Here is an 18,055-nt window from a genome sequence, read left to right as displayed (position 1 = left end):
TCTGTATTTAAAACTAAATTTCTGTCACTAAAGGTGGGGCAATTTTTCAATTTCCCCATTGTAAAATAGTGGTGGTACACTTGGCTCGTTAGCACTGTAAGGATTTCATGTATGTACACACAAGGCTTAGCATGATGCCTGGTGCCGGAGGTCAAAACCAGCTGTAGTTAGCATGTTAATGCGATATTAAGCAGGGCTGAAAATCAGCATACTATTGCCCTGCTGTTGGCCAAATGGCTGAAGGCAATTCCCTAACCTGATAATCCTTTTACTGTCTACCAAACTTTACCTTTGATATGCCTGTTTGCCTTCCTAAAGGGCAAATGTGTATTCAAGTGAATAAAAGCAGATGGGACCCAGAGTCAGGGAGCTTCCCCACTAGAGGGGGGTTTCCAGCCTGGCCCCATGCCTTCTAAGTTCACATTTCTTGTCTCGTGCATTCGTCCGTGTGCGGCCCTTTTCCAGATCCTGAATCCTTGCTGCAAAAGGTTGCGGCAGCCTGGGACACAAGAAATGCTCAATAAGTGATAACTGCCATTTTTGGCAAGTGACCATTCTCCCATCTTTTCTACCTGCTGACATCACCTCACCTTCCATTGACTATTTGAAGAAAAGGTCATTGACATTGGTCACAGTTTCTCCATCTTCTGCCTGGCTCTTGAAGATGTAGATTCTTTTAATTAAATCAGCAATAACATGGTTGATTTCTCCTGGAAAAAAAAAAATGTCTGACTCTTTCAACTTCAGAATTCTTTGTCTCAATACACTTCTCTTCTTGAGCCACTGCTCATCTCCCTGGAAGAATAAAGTGAGAGTCAGATCATCCTACTTACAGTGTCATTCCAGAACATAATTCAGGGGATGTCTGAAAACTGTCCAGCAACAAAGATCAGCAAGATCTGCCCATGCAAATGGAGTGAAACGGGGAGGACGGTGTGCAGAGGGCAGATCTCAGCCTCAGAGAACGTTAGAACTTAAGCTGTTGCCCTTGGAGCAGACATTAAGGAGGAAAATGCCACTGGAAATCATTTCTATTAAAATTAATTTTACTTCATTTTAAAAACCTTGCAATAATCTAAATAATAAAAGCGTAATATGCTAATTAGACTGGATGTCCTTCCAGACGTCCTTCCTTCCAGACAAAGCTGCAGCAGGCAGAGGCCACGGCAGCGGCAGGCGGGGGCCACAGTGGTGGCAGAGGCCCCTGGCTGTGGCAGCAGTGAGTGGGGACCTCGGCAGAGGCCCCCAGCTGCTGCGGCAGTGGGCAGGGGCAGGGGCTGGGGCCAAGGCCCTTGACCAAATTTTGCCCGCCCTGCCAGCCTGGTCACCCCTAACTGCACAACCCCCTGCTGGCCTGGTCACCCCTAACTGCCCCCCCTGACATCCTGATCACCTCTTACTGCCCCCCCCTGCTGTCCTGGTCACCCCCAACTGTCCCCCCTGCTGGCCTGGTCGCCCCACACAGCCTGCTTGTTCAGTCATTTGGTCATCCCTCACTAATCCCCCTGTCCGCCTGGTTGTAGGCAGCCATCTTGTGAGGGTGTGAGGGTCAATTTGCATATTACCTCTTTATTATATAGGATTACACACTGGAGGTGCCAACCAGGGCAATTAGACAAGAAAAAGAAAAACATATTGGAAAGGAAGAAGTAAATCGATTTCTGTTTGCAAATGACATGAACTCTCATATAGAAAATTGCAAGGAAGACACACACACTAAAGCCAACGATTTGAGCTAACAAACAAGTTTAGCAAAATTGCAAGCTACAAGGTCAATATACAAAATTGGTAGTGTCTCTGTATACTAGCAATGAACAACCAAAAGAGAAACTAATAAAACAAGTTCACTTACAACAGCATCAAAAGAATAAACTAGTTAATTTTTTTCATTCTGGAAAAAAATGGGTAGAAGACCTGAAAAGACATTTCCCCAAAGAAGACATTTTTTTTATTCTCACCCGAGGATATGTTTATTGATTTTTAGAGAGAGAGGAAGAGGGAGCGGGGGGGGGGGGGGAGAGAAACATTGATGTGAGAGAGAAATATTAATCAGTTACCTCCTGTGTGCACCCCAATTGGGGGTCAAACCCACGACCTAGGTATGTGCCCTAAGCAGGAATCGAACCCACAGCCCTTTGGTGCACAGTGCTCCAATAACCTGGGTCACCTGGCCTGGGCGGTAACGCTCGCTTTAAGTGAAGTACAGTTGACTTACGGTATTATCTTAGTTTCAGGTGAACAACAGGGTGATTTTGTTGGACACAGGGGGTCCATGCTGCCTGTCACTACTTGAGCCAAACTAAGCAGAGACAGGGTGGGATGCTTCAGGCATGTTTATTCCGATCCTGCCGGCAGTGTGGGGAGCAGTCCGTCACACTGGAAATTCTGCTCCAACCCCTCGCCAGCTGACCGGTTACTCACACGAGGGAGAAGATAGCTACATGCAACTGCAGTGCAGCAAGGCCAGGAGCGGGAGGGTCTGCAGGCAGCCTGCAGGAGCTGAGTCCGATGACAAGGTGATGTGACACAGCTCAGCCCGTTCCTGGGACCAGAGGCTGGTCAGTGTTCCTGAGAGAAACGCCCGAGGGGGTCAGGGTCTGGGCAACCAAGTCAAAGCGCGTCCTGACCTTGTCTGTTCTCAAGACGTATGTCTTCTCGGAGTCGTGGGCCCATCGAGGCACCTTACCTGTTCACAGTCTGTTTCATCCGTAAGAAAACTCCTCATCCGCACTGAGTAAGGTGACAATCGTTAGACAACTGTGGCTGCCCTCATCACATGCCCTCCCCACTAGCAGCTCCATATTCCTGTGCCTTACAAAGCGGTCACCAGGAGAAGGCCAGAGCCATCCATCACCACACAAAGTTACTGCGATTTTATTGACTGTATTCCCTATGCCTACCTTAAATCTTTGTGACTTATTTTTGTTATAAGTTTGTACCTCTTAATCCCCTTCACTTTTTTGCCCATCCCCCACTGCCCAACCCTCGGCAACTATAAGTTTGTACTCTGTATCGATGAGTCTGTCTGTTTTGTTTTATTTGTTTTTGTTTGTTTAGTTTTTTAGTTTCCACATATAAGTGAAATGAAATCGTATTTGTCTTTCTATGACATCTCACTTAGCGTGACATCTTCCAGGTCTGTCTACCCACGTTGTCACACATGCAAGATTTCATTCTCTCTATGGCTGAGTAACATCCTCTTTGCTCATCTATGAATGGCCGCCCAGGCTGCTTCCATATCATGGCTCCGGTGAATAATGCTGTGTGAACACAGGGGTGAGCTATCTTTTCCAATTAGCCTTCTTGTTTCCTTCAGATAAAAGCCCAGAACTGAAACTGCTAGATGGTATGGCACTTCCATTCTGTTTGTGGAAACTTCACGCAGCTCTCCACAGAAGCCGTGCAATTTGCCATCCCACCCACAGTGCACAGGGTTTCCTGTGGTCCACACCCACCCACGCTTGTCTCCTGTGTTTGGGCCGGCCGTGCTGGCAGCTGTGCGAGGACACCTCGTGGCGGTTTTACTTGCATTTCCCTGGTGATGAGGGATGTTGAGCATCTTTTCATGTCACGTGGCCATCCATACATCTTACCTGGGGAAATGTCTTTTCAGGTCTACTACCATTTTTTAATTGAATATCTTTTTTTATGCAGAGTTTTATACATTTTTATATATTTTGGATGCCAACCCCTTATCAGTGTATCATTTGCTAATATCTTCCTTCATTCAGGAGTTTGACATTATGTTTTGTTGATGGTTCCCTTCACTGTGAAGTGTTTTGGTTTAGTGTAATTCCACCTGTTTATTGTTTATTTTGTTGCCCTTGCCCAAGGACGTATTTCTAAGACTTGACGTCAGAGAGTTTCCTCCTGTTTTCCTCTAGGAATTTTATGATTTCAGGTCTTAAATTTAAACCTTTAAGCCATTTTGAGGGTTTTTTGGTATAGTATAAGAAAGTGGTACAGTTTAAAATTTTTTGCATGCAGCTGTCCCGTTTTCCCAACAGCATTCGTTGAAGACCTTCCCCCATTGTACACGCTCACCTTCTTTGTTGTAAACTTAAGTGATTATAAAAGTGTGGGTTGGCCGAAACCGGTTTGGCTCAGTGGATAGAGCGTCGGCCTGCAGACTCAAGGGTCCCAGGTTCGATTCCGGTCAAGGGCATGTACCTTGGTTGCGGGCACGTCCCCAGTAGGGGGTGTGCAAGAGGCAGCTGATCGATGTTTCTCTCTCATTGATGTTTCTGACTCTCTATCCCTCTCTCTTTCTCTCTGTAAAAAATCAATAAAATATATTAAAAAAAAAAAAAAGTGTGGGTTGATCCTGCCGGTTGCTCAGTGGTTAGAGCATTGGCCCTCTTGCCTAAGGGTCGCAGGTTTGATTCCTGGTCAAGGGCACATACCTAGGTTGCAGGTTCAATTCCAGGCCCCCATCAGGATGCATGTGGGAGGCAACCAATCAATGTGTCTCTCTCTCTCTCTCTCTCTCTCTCTCTCTCTCTCTCTCTCTCTGTCTCTCTCTTCATCCCCTCCTCCCTTTCACTCTCTCTCTGAAATCAATGGGAAAATATCATTGGGTGAGGATTAACAACAACAACAAAAAGATAAGGCCAGTCCAGTGCTGCTCAATGGTTCAGTATTGACCTATGAACCAGGAGGTCATGGTTCAATTTCCCATCAGGGCACATGCCCAGGTTGGGGGCTTGATCCCCAGTAGGGGGTGTGTGGAAGACAGCCGATCAATGATTCTCTCTCATCATCGATGCTTCTCTCTCTCCCTGTCCCTTCTTCTCTGAAATAAATAAAAATATATGGGTGTGTGTGGTTTTTTAAGGTAGGTTTATTTCTGGGCTCTTAATTCGTTTCCATTAACCTATATGTCTGTTTTTGTGCAAGTACCATACTGTTTTGGTTACCATAGCTTTTGAATATACTTTAAAATCAGGGAGAGTGAGGTCTCTAACTTCAATTTCATTTACTTGTCTTTATTACTTCCTTCCTTCTCCTAACTTTGGACTTTTTAATATGAATTTATTGGGGTGACACAAAATTGTACTGGTTTCAGGTGAACAACTCTACAACACATCATCTGAACACTGTATTGTTTGTTCACCACCCACTTCAAATGTCTATCCACCACCATTTAGCCCCCCCATATCTTCCTCCACTGCCCCCCACCCTCTCCCACACTGTTGTCCACGTCCATGAGGTATTACCTTTTTCCCCTCTATCCCTCTGCCCTCCCCACCCGGCCCACACCCCACCCCACCCTGGAGAGCTGTCAGCCTGCTCTCTATCTATGAGCCTGTCTCTATTTTGCTTGTTAGTTCATTTTGTTCATTAGATTCCACATGAGTGAAATCACATGGTACTTGTCTTTTTCTGACTGGTTTATTTCACTTAGCATATTGCTCTCCAGGTCCATCCATGCTGTTGCAAAGGGTAAAATTTTCTTCTTTTTACTGCCAAATAGTATTCCATTGTGTAAATGTACCACAGCTTTTATACGTATATCTACTCATCTACTGATGAGCACTTGGCTATTGTAAATGACACTGCATATTCTTTCCATTTAGGATTTCAGGATTATTAGGATATATTCCCAGAAGTGGGACAGCTGCAAGGCAGTGTCAGTTTTAATTTTCTGAGGAAGCTCCACGCTGTCTCCACAGCGGCTGCACCATCTCACTCCCACCCGCCGTGCACGAGGCTCCCTTTCTCCTCATCCTCGGCAGCGCTGGCTCTTTGTTGACTCGTTGATGATAGACATTATGACAGGTGGGAGGTGCTATCTCATCGGGGTTTTAATTTGTGTTCCTCTATTGATTAATGGCATTGAGCATCTTTCCATATGTCTATTGGCATCTGCATGTCCTCTTTGGAGAAGTGTCTATTCAGGTCTGTTGCCCATTTTTCAATTGGATCACTTGTTTTTTGGTGTTTTATAAGTTCTTTATAAGTTTTGGATATTAACCCCTTATTAGATGTATCATTGGTCAATATGTCCTCCCACTGAGTAGTCCTGTTTGATGTAGTCCTCTTTATTTCTGTTTTTATTATCTTGCCTGAGAAGATGCATCACAAGAAATATTGCTATAAGAAATGTCTGAGATTTTACTGTCTATGTTTTCTTCTAGGATTTTTATGGTTTCAAGTCTAACATTTAAGTCTTTAATCCATTTTGAGTTTATTCTTGTGTTTGATGGTCGTTTCACCATTTTTGCACAAATTTGTCCAGTATTTTCAACTCCATTTATTGAGTAGACTATCTTTGCTCCATTATGATCTTTTGCCTCCTTTGTAAAATATTAATGACTTTATAAGCACAGGTTTATTTCTGGACTCCCTATTCTGTTCGATTGATCTGTGTGTCTGTTCTTGTGCCAGTACCATGTTGTTTTCATTACCATGACCTTGTAGTATAGTTTGATATCCGGTAGCATGATTCCTCCAACTTTGTTCTTCTTTCTCAAGATAGCTGTTGTTATTTGGGGTCTTTCGTAGTTCCATATAAATTTTTGGACTGTTTGTTATAGTTCTGTGAAATATGCTGTTGTTATCTTGATAGGAATTGCATTGAATCTACAGATTGCTTTAGGTAGTATGGACATTTTAATTATGTTAATTCTTCCTATCCATGAACACGGTATGTATTATTTGTATCTTTTTTTATTTCTTTCTTCCATGTCTTTAATGTTTAATGTCTTATAATTTTCTGAGTACAGGTCTTTTAATTTCTTGATTTAATTTATTCTTAGGTATTTTATTCTTTTTGAAGCTTTCCTACATGAAGTCAATAACCCACACACTACTGGCCAGCCCAAGGCAGACCGGCTCTGGACCCTGACACTTTCTGCTGATATATTTTGGCAGCCCAGATGGGCCCGAGTTGTTTTCTCTGTACTTTCTCTCTAACTCATCTTTCCTGCACTCCTCATCATCGGTGTGGGGAAACCTACCTGTCAGCAGCCAAGTAAAGCCTTTGTCAAAACACACCTCATCAGCCCTAACTGGTTTGGCTCAGTGGATAGAGTGTCAGCCTGCGGACTGAAAGGTCCCAGGTTTGATTCTGGTCAAGGGCATGTACCTTGGTTGCGGGCACATCCCCAATAGGAGGTGTGCAAGAGGCAGGTGATAGATGTCTCTCTCTCATTGATGTTTCTAGCTCTCTATCCCTCTCCCTTCCTCTCTGTAAAAAAATCAATAAAATATATTTAAAACACACACACAAACACACACACACACACACACACACACACACCTCATCAGTGCTGAGATGGAAGGAAAGCCTGACCTCTGCACATGAAGTCATCTACCCACATGACCATTCTCAGGTGACACCTAGGTGACAGAGTCCAGTGAGTCAGGACCTGATCACCCCTGATGTCCAAAAGGACCCCTCCTCCCTCATTTTGCCAGTGTGGACTTGAGTCCCCTGTCTGAGCTGGGTAAATCCCTCCTGGCCACCACCATGATAATTGGTAAGACCATTCTCAGGTCACATGGTAAAAATGTCCACAAGACAAACACACTTTCTCTTTGTATTTCTTTCTCTCTCTCTCTCTCTCTCTCTCTCTCTCTCTCTCTCTCTCTCTCTCTCTCTCTCTCTCTCTCCTCTCCTCTCCTCTCCTCTCCTCTCCTCTCCTCTCTTTTATGTTTTTATTGATGTGAGAGAGAAAGGAAGCAAGAGGGAAAGAAGCATCAATGTGAGGGAGAAACATCGATCAGTTACCTCCTGCACACACCCCAACCAGGGATGGAACCCACAACCTGGTCATATGCCCTGACCAGGAACCTTTTGGTGCACTGGACAACACTCCAACCAACTGAGCCACACCGACCAGTGTTCTCTCTCTCTCTCTCTCTCTCTCTCTCTCTCTCTCTCTCTCTCGTTCTCCATCTGGAGCATTTATCACAGCAGTTTTGACAACTTCATTCTTGTCATGTCACATCTTATCTACTGTCACCACTTTTAACAACTTTTATGATGTTACATATGTAATTTCTTGAATTGGGGTAGAGATTTTTTGTTTTCACTGTCCATTGACTGCCCTTAAAGGGTTCATTTACAGTTGTAATAGGTCTTCCTGCTGGATAATTAGAATCTCCCTCCCCTTCTCCAGTCTCCTTGAACGTTGTCAATAGCAAGTGAAAAAACATATTGTGCCTTCTCTACATAGTGATTCAGATCATGTGTATGGTGTTTTCGTGACATACACTCATCTATGTATGATATGTGGTACCTTTTCTGCCTCTGGATGGCATCACTATGATGTAATATTTTATTAGCTTAAAGATAATAAATGCTCATAAGCAGGATCACATGGTCTGGAGAAAATATTTGATACTAAAACTGGTTTAAGTTTGGTTGATGTCTTTAGAGTTAATACCATAAAACATATGTTTGTTTTACCTGGGTTTATAAGAAGTTTATGTTAATATCTTTTACTTAATATCTTATGTTTGACAACTTTCCCAAGGTTTAAATTTTAAGAAACTTTTTTTTCTCAATCTAGAAATGACTTTGGGTTATTCCAATGGGCTCCTTGAGTTCCTCAAGGATTTGTTCTCTCTCCTTATAAAAGAGAATTTTTAAATTAATTAGGTCTAGTTTATATGCTTTGAAAGTACATGGGAAGCTTTCACAAATAAAAAATAATAATGACTATGTTCTATTTGTACACAATAATTTTTTATCAAAATGGATATTTTAGAGATTATATAAAAACTAGAGGCCTGGTGCACAAAAATTCATGCACGGGGGGGGGGGGTCCCTCTGCCCAGCCTGCACCCTCTCCAATCTGGGACCCCTTTGGGGGATGTCCGACTGCCCGTTTAGGCCCGATCCAGTGGGATCGGGCCTAAATGGGCAGTCGGACATCCCTCTCACAATCCAGGACTGCTGGCTCCCAACTGCTCACCTGCCTGCCTTCCTGATTGCCCCTAACCGCTTCTGCCTGCCAGCCTGATCACCCCCTAACCACTCCCATGCCAGCCTGATTGATACCTAACTGCTCCCCTGCAGGCCTGGTCACCCCTAACTGCTGTCCCCTGCAGGCCTGGTCCCCTGCAACTGCTCTCCCCTGCAGGCCTGGGTCCCCCACAACTGCCCTTCCCTTCATGCTCGGTCACCCCCAACTTCCCTCCTCTGCCAGCCTGGTCCCTCCCAACTGCCCTCCCCTGCTGGCCATCTTGTGGCAGCCATCTTGTGTCCACATGGGGGCAGGATCTTTGACCCCATGGGGGCAACAATCTTGTGTGTGTGATGGTCAATCTGCATATTACTCTTTTATTAGATAGGATAGAGGCCTGGTGCACGGGTGGGGACCCGCTGGTTTGCCCTGAAGGGTGTCCCAGATCAGGGTGGGGTTCCCTTGGGGAATGGGGCAGCCTGGGCGAGGAGCCTGTGGTGGTTTGCAGGCCGGCCACACCCCCTGGCGACCCAAGCGGAGGTCCTAGTATCTGGGGTTTATTTATCTTCTACAATTGAAACTTTGTAGCCTTGAGCGTAGCCAAGCCTCCTGCTCCGTGGCAGCAGCCATTTCTGTTGGAACTTATGTATCTTCTATAATTGAAACTTTGTAGCCTTAAGCGGAGGCCTGGGCAGGCCAGGGCTGCAGAAGCTTGGCTTCCTCCATTGCCAGGGGCAACCCTAGCCTCCTGCTCTTCCAGCTTCGTGGCTGCCACCATTTCTGTTTGGATTTGTTTACCTTCTATAATTGAAACTTTGTAGCCTTGAGTGGAGGCCTAGGCCGGCAAGGGCAGGCAGAAAGCTTGGCTCCCTCTATTGCCTGGGAAACCCACACCTCCCTCCTGCTCTCTGTGGCTGTAGCCATCTTGGTTGGGTTTATTTGCATATTCGCTCCTGATTGGCTGATGGGCGTGGCTTGTGGGGCGTGGCTTGTGGGTGTAGCAGAGTGATGGCTAATTTGCATATTACTCTTTTATTAGATAGGATTTCCAACATTCTAGAAAGTTGTGATATACTTTCATTCGTAATTCTAATGGTTATCTTGTAATGTTATATCTTACAGGGAAAAAAGTTCTTTATCAATTGCATTATAACCAGGTCTATAATCATGTCATTTTAAGTTTATCATATCCAGATAATCATTGTTCTACTATGATGCATTTGCAAATAGGTTTCATCTTTAAAATCTATGGAAAGAAACATTCCAAAAATGGGTGGATGGATTTGTCAGTCATTTGGGTGACAATCCAATTCTTGAGATATTAAAAATGATGTCCTTGTCTTACAAATGAAGTCTTTACAGGACCAGAGGTGTGGCTCCAGAAACCATTCAAAGCCCAGACTCTAGGGATAAATTTAATTGATGCTTCATCCCATGTCCAACATCCTGGTACTGAAGGTTCATAACCAGTCGTCAGCTGTATTGCCAGGTAAAAAAGAGATGAAATGGGCAGCGCCAAAAGCATTCCCGAGATTCCTCCTAGGTGCCTTCTTATTGGGCCACCTTTAAGAGCGAGGACCAAAAGGGGGACAAGCCTCATTTTCCCTCACTGTGCCCCCTGGCCTCAGGACAAACTCGATGACTGGGGAGTCAGGCCTGTAACTGGATCTCTGAATGATAATACTATTTTCCAGTTACCGTAGATTTGTTTTGCAAAAATGAAAGCAAATGGAGTGAAATATCCTGTATTCAGCGTTCATGGCCCTTTAGCAAGATAGGGATTTAAGGAAGTTTTGTAGTATGTGCATTGCCACAGTGCCAGACGAATTCGATGACACCCTCCTCACAGCCCAGCAAGATGCCCACTCTGTCCCTATGGGTCAAACAGGACAGCCTGCTTCCCAGCTCACTCCCCTGCTGTCCCCTAAAATGTAGCCACCATAATCTGAGTGGCCAGATTATTATGACCACCCCATCAGTACTTCGTTAGGCCACCTTTTGCCTTCAATACTGCAGCGATTCTTCTTGGCATTGACTCCACGAGATGTTGAAAGGTGATGCGAGGAATCTGACACCATGCCTGATGAATAGCACTGTCCGGTTCTGTGAGATTTGATGGTTGTGGAACCAGCTGCCTGATGGCTCTTTTAACTTCGTCCCACAAATGCTCCATTGGATTGAGATCTGGTGATTGTGGGGGCCACCTAAGCAAGGTAAAGTCTCCCTCATGTTCTTGAAACTACTCCTGCACAATACGAGCACTGTGGCATGGCGCATTGTCTTGTTGGAAGAAGCCATCTCCAATGGGATACGCCATCAACATGATAGGATGAACTTGATCAGCAACGATACTTAGGTATGTTGTGCTATTCAGACGTTGTTCCACACCAGTGGTCGGCAAACTGCAGCTCGCGAGCCACATGCGGCTCTTTGGCCCCTTGAGTGTGGCTCTTCCACAAAATACGTCGGGTGGGCACGTACAGTGCGATTGAAACTTCGTGGCCCATGCGCAGAAGTCGGTTTTCGGCCTGGGCGAGTCTATTTGGAAGAAGTGGTTCTAACGCCGAGCCACACTCAAGGGGCCAAAGAGCTGCATGTGGCTCGCGAGCCACTGTTTGCCCACCACTGTTCCACACAAATTAAAGGGCCCAAATCATGCCAGGAAAACCTGCCCCAAACCATAACACTGCCTCCACCAGCTTGAAGGGTTGTACTCATGCATGTGGGGTGCATGCTTTCATGCTGTTTCTGCCAAATTCTCACTCTGCCATCTGCACGATGCAACTGGAAACGTGATTCATCAGACCACATGACTTTTTTCCAATGCTCGACTGTCCAATCCTTGTGTTCCTGTGCGAATTGGGGACGTTTTATCTCGGTAACTGCAGACAGCAAAGGTGTTCGAACAGGCCTTCGGCTTTCATATCCCATACGATGCAGTGTACGGCTAATTGCCTACAAACGTCAGGTGGTCATAATAATCTGGCCACCCAGTGTATAATCCCTCCTCCACTACAGAGCAGCCGTACCCTGAGGAATTATTTGGGTACATGTTGCCGTCTCTATTTCTGACCTGGCCTTTTGCAAAGAAAAACTCAGTCAGTTTTCTGAGGACTCTAGCAAATTCACAGAGGGTTCAATCACCTAACACTGACTTGTGACTTAATTTGGAGAGATTTCCAGATTGTCCTCTCCTGCTGCTACACCGCAGATCAAAGGCAGCACGTACAGAGGCCACTGCTGATCAACTAGCTGCACATCGCATACTCCCGCCTGAGGGAGACACAGCTCAGGTCGGGACGCTCACTGGGTCTATCAGGCAGGGACAGATGAAGGACGAGAAGGAAGGCAGCACCGGACTCATCTGTTTCCTTGTCTCATAGACTGGATGAAAAGATGTATTATCAAGCCTGTAATTATGCAAAATGAAAGGGGATACTCAAGGAAATGATGAAAACCGGGGCTTTCTCGGGGGCAATTAACAGAAGTTTAACGGAAGTACACAAATACTGACCCCCAGCCTGCCGATTCTGAGCAGTTCTGGGGATGCATATTACCCAGCAGGCAGCCCCAGACATTAGCAGAAAGTTAAAAAACTAGCCTTGGGACCCCAGACCCCCACGTCCAGTGTTTATACAGCTGAGACAGGGCAGAGACCAAAAATCCCGACGAAAGCAGAAGGTTCACTTGCTGGCCACAGCTTGAAGCCCTGCGGCACCTCGGGGTCGCTGTGCGGCTACAACAGACTTCAAGGGTGATGCTGCTCCTGCGACCAGAGGGACCCGTGCAGTAAGGCGGGGTGTCCACAACGAGCTCTGGCTCGGCTGCCTCCGGCACTGTGCCCTCTGGAGAGGAAAGGCCATTGCCAGAGTGAGGGTCCTAGGCTCCAAGGGGAACTTCTAGCCTCCAAGCCAATGATGGCTGCAGCTCCGGAGCTGAGGGTGCCAGAGGCTTCCTTCCACCCCCGCCAACCTCGCCATCGTGCCAGAGGCGCCTCGGGTCACGCTTGATGTGGCTCCAGGAATTCCCGCCCAGCCCCGCTGTGGAAGAGCCAGCGCCTAGCCCCTGACCCAGTCTCAGACCCAGTCCCCTATCTCCTTAGGTCAGGCAGGAGCCACAACCCTCGTCACAGGAAGCAGTTACTGAAGATGGACCTTCCTCCCTCACCAACCCTGAAAGATTTTAGGGATGGAGTCTCTGAGGGGTGAGTGAGCCAGGACATGTGGAATAGGGAAACTGAGACCGATAGCTCAGTGGGCGAGCAGTTTACAGTTATCTAGCTAACCCCCAAACCCCACCTTCCCTGACTGCAGACACGCAGGGGGAAAATGGCCTGCACTCCTCCCCACCAAGCCCGCCCTTTGTTTCACTGTCCCCAGCTTTAATAAATGGACTCTTGCCCGGCTGGCGTGGCTCGGTGGTTGAGCATCAACCTATGAATCAGGAGGTCACGGTTCGATTCCTGGTCAGTGCACACGCCCAGGTTGCGGGTTTGATCCCCAGTGTAGGACATGCAGGAGGCAGCTGATCAATGATTCTCTCCCTCATTGATGTTTCTCTCTCTCTCCCTCTGTGTGCTCACGGGTTTCCTCTCTACCAGCCTGTGCAGCACGAGCTCTGTGTCTCCTCCTCTTCTTGTGAGAGCACTAACCCCGTCCTGGGGGCCCCACCCTCACCCAGATCCAGTCCCCTCCCAAAGGTCAAGGCTGTAACGTAAGGATCCTGAGAGCACACAGACTAACTGTGACTGAACTATGGACACTCACAATGAGCCACTATGGGGTAGTAAAGCATAAACAGAGGAAGATGTCTGCAAACTGATATGATTTCCGGGAATCACTTGCTAAGTTTTTAAAAAGCAAAGTGCAAAACGTTATTTAGAGTGTACTATCTATTGTGTAAGAAAGGAATAATAATAAAGAAAATACACATGATCTACACGTCTGAGCAATAATAAACACAGGCAAGGTAACCCATAAGCAGAGACTGGGCGCCTACAGGCCTGTCAGGGAATGAATGGGAACGACAGCGGAAATACGTGTGCAGGAGAAATACTTCTCCAAATATAATTTTTGATGGGGTCCAGACTTTTGGAGTCATGTTAATGTTTCACATACTCAAAAAGGAAAATAAGGAAAGTCATTACGGATGGGGAAATTTTAATACAATGTAAAATTTAATAACAAAAGCAAATGAACCAAACCATATATTGAATGAATAACAACCACAGTGAGGGGCCTGGGGAAAGGACCCACGGAATGTCTGACTCAGTGTTAGAACTATATGCCAGCAGAGTAAAAGCCCAACGTCACACGCAAACACTGAACTCTAATTACAAAACGGCTTTTCCACAGAGGCAGGAGTTAAGGCTTCTGAAACCACCTGACATGCATTCTAGGAAGAGCAAATAAAGATGTTGTCTGAATGGGAGCGGTTTCTCGCTGTCAGAGAGAGAAGTGTAACATGAAAAGAAGGATAAAGTACATGTCGTGTGGTGAATGAGAATTACAGGTTTTAATGTGAACTCATAGGGAGGTGGATAGCTGATAGCTGATATAGATAGATAGATGATAGCTGATTAGATGATAGATGATAGATGATAGATAGATAGATAGATAGATAGATAGATAGATAGATAGATAGATAGATAATAGATAAATGTAGGGAAGGAAAGACGAAGAAAGAAATAAAGAGGGAGGGAACAAGGGAGGGAAATATTAGATAACTAGGAGCCCGGTGCACAAAATTCGTGCACTGGGGGTGGAGGGTCCCTCAGCCCAGCCTGCCCCCTCTCACATACTGGGAGCCCTCAGGGGATGTCCTACTGACGGCTTAGGCCCGATCCCCATTGGGAGTGGACCTAAGCCCCAGTCTGGCCTCCCTTTGTGGGAGGTGACCGGGCTGATCAGGGGAAGGCACCAGCCCCATCACCCCGCTGCTGCAGCCACTGCCAGTCACCACAGCCACCAAGGTGTTTTCATCAACATGGACTCCAGGCCCTTCACCAAGAAAAAAATGACAACTTTCTTTAGGCATTTTCATGATGTGTCTTTCATAGGATATGACATTTCTTTCTTTATTTTTCTTTTTATCCTCACCTGAGGATACGTTTCCATTGATTTTTTTCCCCTTCCCTCCGATCCCAGGCTGGGCCCTTGCCCAAGCCAAAAGCCTCCGCCCCAGGTTTAGGCTTGGGAAGGGGACCCCCTGCCCCTCTGATCGCAGGCTCAGCCCCTTCCCAAGCCTAAAGCCTCCACCCGATGGCCAGCTGGGAGTGACCTGGGTGCCGAGGAGGTTCCCAGGACCCAGGTATGTATGCAAATTAACCATCTTTGTTGGGTTAATTTGCATACTCACTCTGATTGGCTGTGGGCATAGCGGAGGTATGGTCAATTTACATGTTTCTCTATTATTAGGTAAGATACTAAATGCATGTATAAGCATGAGGTGTGTATAGACACTCACATCATGCTACTTCTATCACAGATCAAATTTTAAACAATGAGCCTTTTTCTAGGCTTTCTATTTCATCCCATTCATGACATTTTCTGTTCCTGTGCCTACAGCAGTCTTCTTATAAATTATCTTTAATGTTTTTGTTTCTTTACTCTTTGATATTTATTCCATAATTAGCTTGTAAATTTCCATAAACGCCTGGTTAATATTGTGATTTAAAATCCTACCTAATAAAGAGGGAATATGCTAATTGACCCTCATGCCGTCACAAAGATGGCGGTGCCCACAACCAATAAGTAGGGAATATGTTAACTGATTTCCCCGCCCTCAAAGATGGTGGTGCCCACAGCCACAAGATGGTGGTGCCCAGTCCCCTCAGCCCCGCCAGGGTGGCAGGCGCACGGCTGCCTCCAGATTATCCCAGTCCCCTCAGCCCCCCGGCCACCCAGCGTCAGCCCGAGGCTCAGGCAAGCCTTGGATGGCGGCTGCCCAGCCATCCAGGGTCGCCTGAGTTTCAGGTAACCAGGGCTGGCTGAGGCTTGTGCTGCCGGCAGTGGCAGCAGCAGAGGTGTGATGGGGCCTTCCCGATTGCCGGGTCGCCTCCCGCCCCTGAGGGCTCTCAGACTGTGAAAGGGGGCAGGCCAGGCTGAGGGACCCCTCCTCTAGTGCATGAATTTTCATGCACTGGGCCTCTAGTAGATTTAATATATAAGGTAAGCAGAATTGGTATATTTTGTTATATTAACCCTAAGCACTTCATATTTTTGCTATTGTATTTTTGTTTCAATTTTTTTGGTGCTAGTTTGTAGTAACTGTTATATGTTGATATTATATCCTGAAACCATGCAAATTCATTCATTAGTCCTAGGAGCTTTTTCTGTAGATTCCATGAGGTTTTTTATATAAATATTTAATCTGTAAGTAAGGATAGTTTATTTCCTTTCCTTCCAGTCTGTATTACTTTTACTTTTTTTCTTACTTTTATTGCACTGGCTAGAGTCTCCAGGACAATGCCAAACAACAGGAGTGAAAATGGACATGCTTGCCTTGCACCTAATCTTAGCAGGAAAGCATTCCGTCTTTCGACATGAAATGTGATGCTAGCTGTCGGTTTTCCTGTAGACAGATGCCCTACATGGGTTTGAGAAAGTTTCATCTACTCCTGGTTTCAGATTATCTACTGAGTCCTCTGCTTCCTTAAATCTACTGTTGATTCCCTTTAGTGTATTCTTCCTTTCAGTTACTGTATTCATTTATGGCTAGTTCTTTTTTGTTTCCAGACCTTTTTTATGCTTACTATCTCTTGTTGAAGTTCTCATTGAGTTTATCTATTCTACCCCTAAGTCCCTTGAACCTTGTAACAAACATTTTAAATTCTGCATCTCAGAGATTGCTGGTCTCCGTTTTGTTTAGTTCTTTTTCTGAAATTTTGCCATGTTCTTCCATTTGGAACTTCTTTGTCCCCTCATGTTGGCTGCCTCCCGTGTTTGTTTCTATATATTAGGTAAATTTGCTCCATCTCTCAATCTTAGCAGGTGACCTTAAGTAGTAGGCGTCCTGTGGGGTCCAGCGGCAGTCTCCCCAGTCACCTGAGCCTGGTGCTCCAAGGGTGTCCTTTGTGTGGGTTGTGTGTGCCCTCCTGTTGTAGTTGAGCCTTGACTGCTGTTAGCATGTCAATGGATGGCGTTGTCCCTCAGGCTGACGAGCTGTGAAGGCTGGCCATGACTGCAGCAGGTGAGCTGCTGTGTGGGGCTGACCCCATGGAGCAGAATCACTTTGCAGAGCTCTAGTGTCAGCTGAGTCCACCCTTGAGGTATGTCATTTGTAGAGCTGGTGGCTGGCACTTTGTTGTGGTCTGAAGCGGGCCACTGGGTGTGTTGGTCCTGAAGCCTCGTGGGAGGGGTTTGGGTGCAGATCAATGTTAGCACCTGCTTGTCCGAGCTCAGGCCACCTGGGAGGAGCTACAAAGTGCTCTGCAGCTGGCTGCCATTGTGCTGGGCTTAGAGGTGCTTGGAAGAAGCTGTTCTGCAAACCAAGGCTGGCTACCGCTTGTGTCACGCTTAGAACACCTCCCTGTGAGCTGAGGCAAGCTGCCATGTGGGACAGGTTTGCGCCACTTAATGGAGGCTATGTTCCAAGCAGAGACTGGCCACTGTGCATGCCAGGCTTGGGTTACCTGATAAAGTTACAATGCCAGTTGATACCCATCATTGCTTGCGTTGGACTTGGGGTTCCCTAGCAAGAGGTATGAGGAATGCAGAGGCCAGCTATGGCTTGTTTGGAATTTAGGGACCTTTGAAAGATTTTAGGAAAGTCCGCAACATGAGCTGAGAGGGCCACTTGTGTGGGAAAGCCACTCACTGATAGAGAGCTCAGATTTGGCACTCGCCCCTTGGTCCATTGGGTGGGGGAGAGGGCTCAACAACTGGTGCCTTCCAGCTCTTTCGTCCTCGGAGAGAGCAGGCCTGACCGCCCCCCAGCCCTTGCCCTGAAGCTGGCCAGTTAGTTTCTTCCTCTAGGTCCCTGGTGGTTTTGAGCTGCTGCCTCTACACGGGAGCCCAGGGAGTCTGAGTCTGTGCAGGAGCCCTTCAGACTGCAGGGCCTCCGTCTCCAGCAGCCTTCCCGCTCACTCAGTGCAATCCCGCAGGTTCCACCATGTCAGGGAGACTTCTATTCCCAGCACTGGA

The 18,055-nt window shown here is 46.5% G+C and overlaps 1 protein-coding gene across 1 annotated transcript in view; it reads right to left on the bottom strand.

The window, feature by feature from the left end:
- Positions 1 to 590: 590 nt before the first annotated feature.
- Positions 591 to 18,055, bottom strand: part of ERCC3 (ERCC excision repair 3, TFIIH core complex helicase subunit) — a 64,196-nt gene continuing 46,731 nt past the window's right edge. The window contains exon 15 of the mRNA XM_054722941.1: positions 591 to 795. Within this exon, the coding sequence (XP_054578916.1) occupies positions 601 to 795 (195 nt within the window). The 3' untranslated portion in view covers positions 591 to 600. The remainder of the gene's footprint in view (positions 796 to 18,055) is intronic.

Source organism: Eptesicus fuscus, chromosome 11 (genome assembly GCF_027574615.1).
Source record: "Eptesicus fuscus isolate TK198812 chromosome 11, DD_ASM_mEF_20220401, whole genome shotgun sequence".
Lineage (NCBI taxonomy): Eukaryota > Metazoa > Chordata > Mammalia > Chiroptera > Vespertilionidae > Eptesicus > Eptesicus fuscus.
This window is presented reverse-complemented; position numbering and strand designations above follow the sequence as displayed.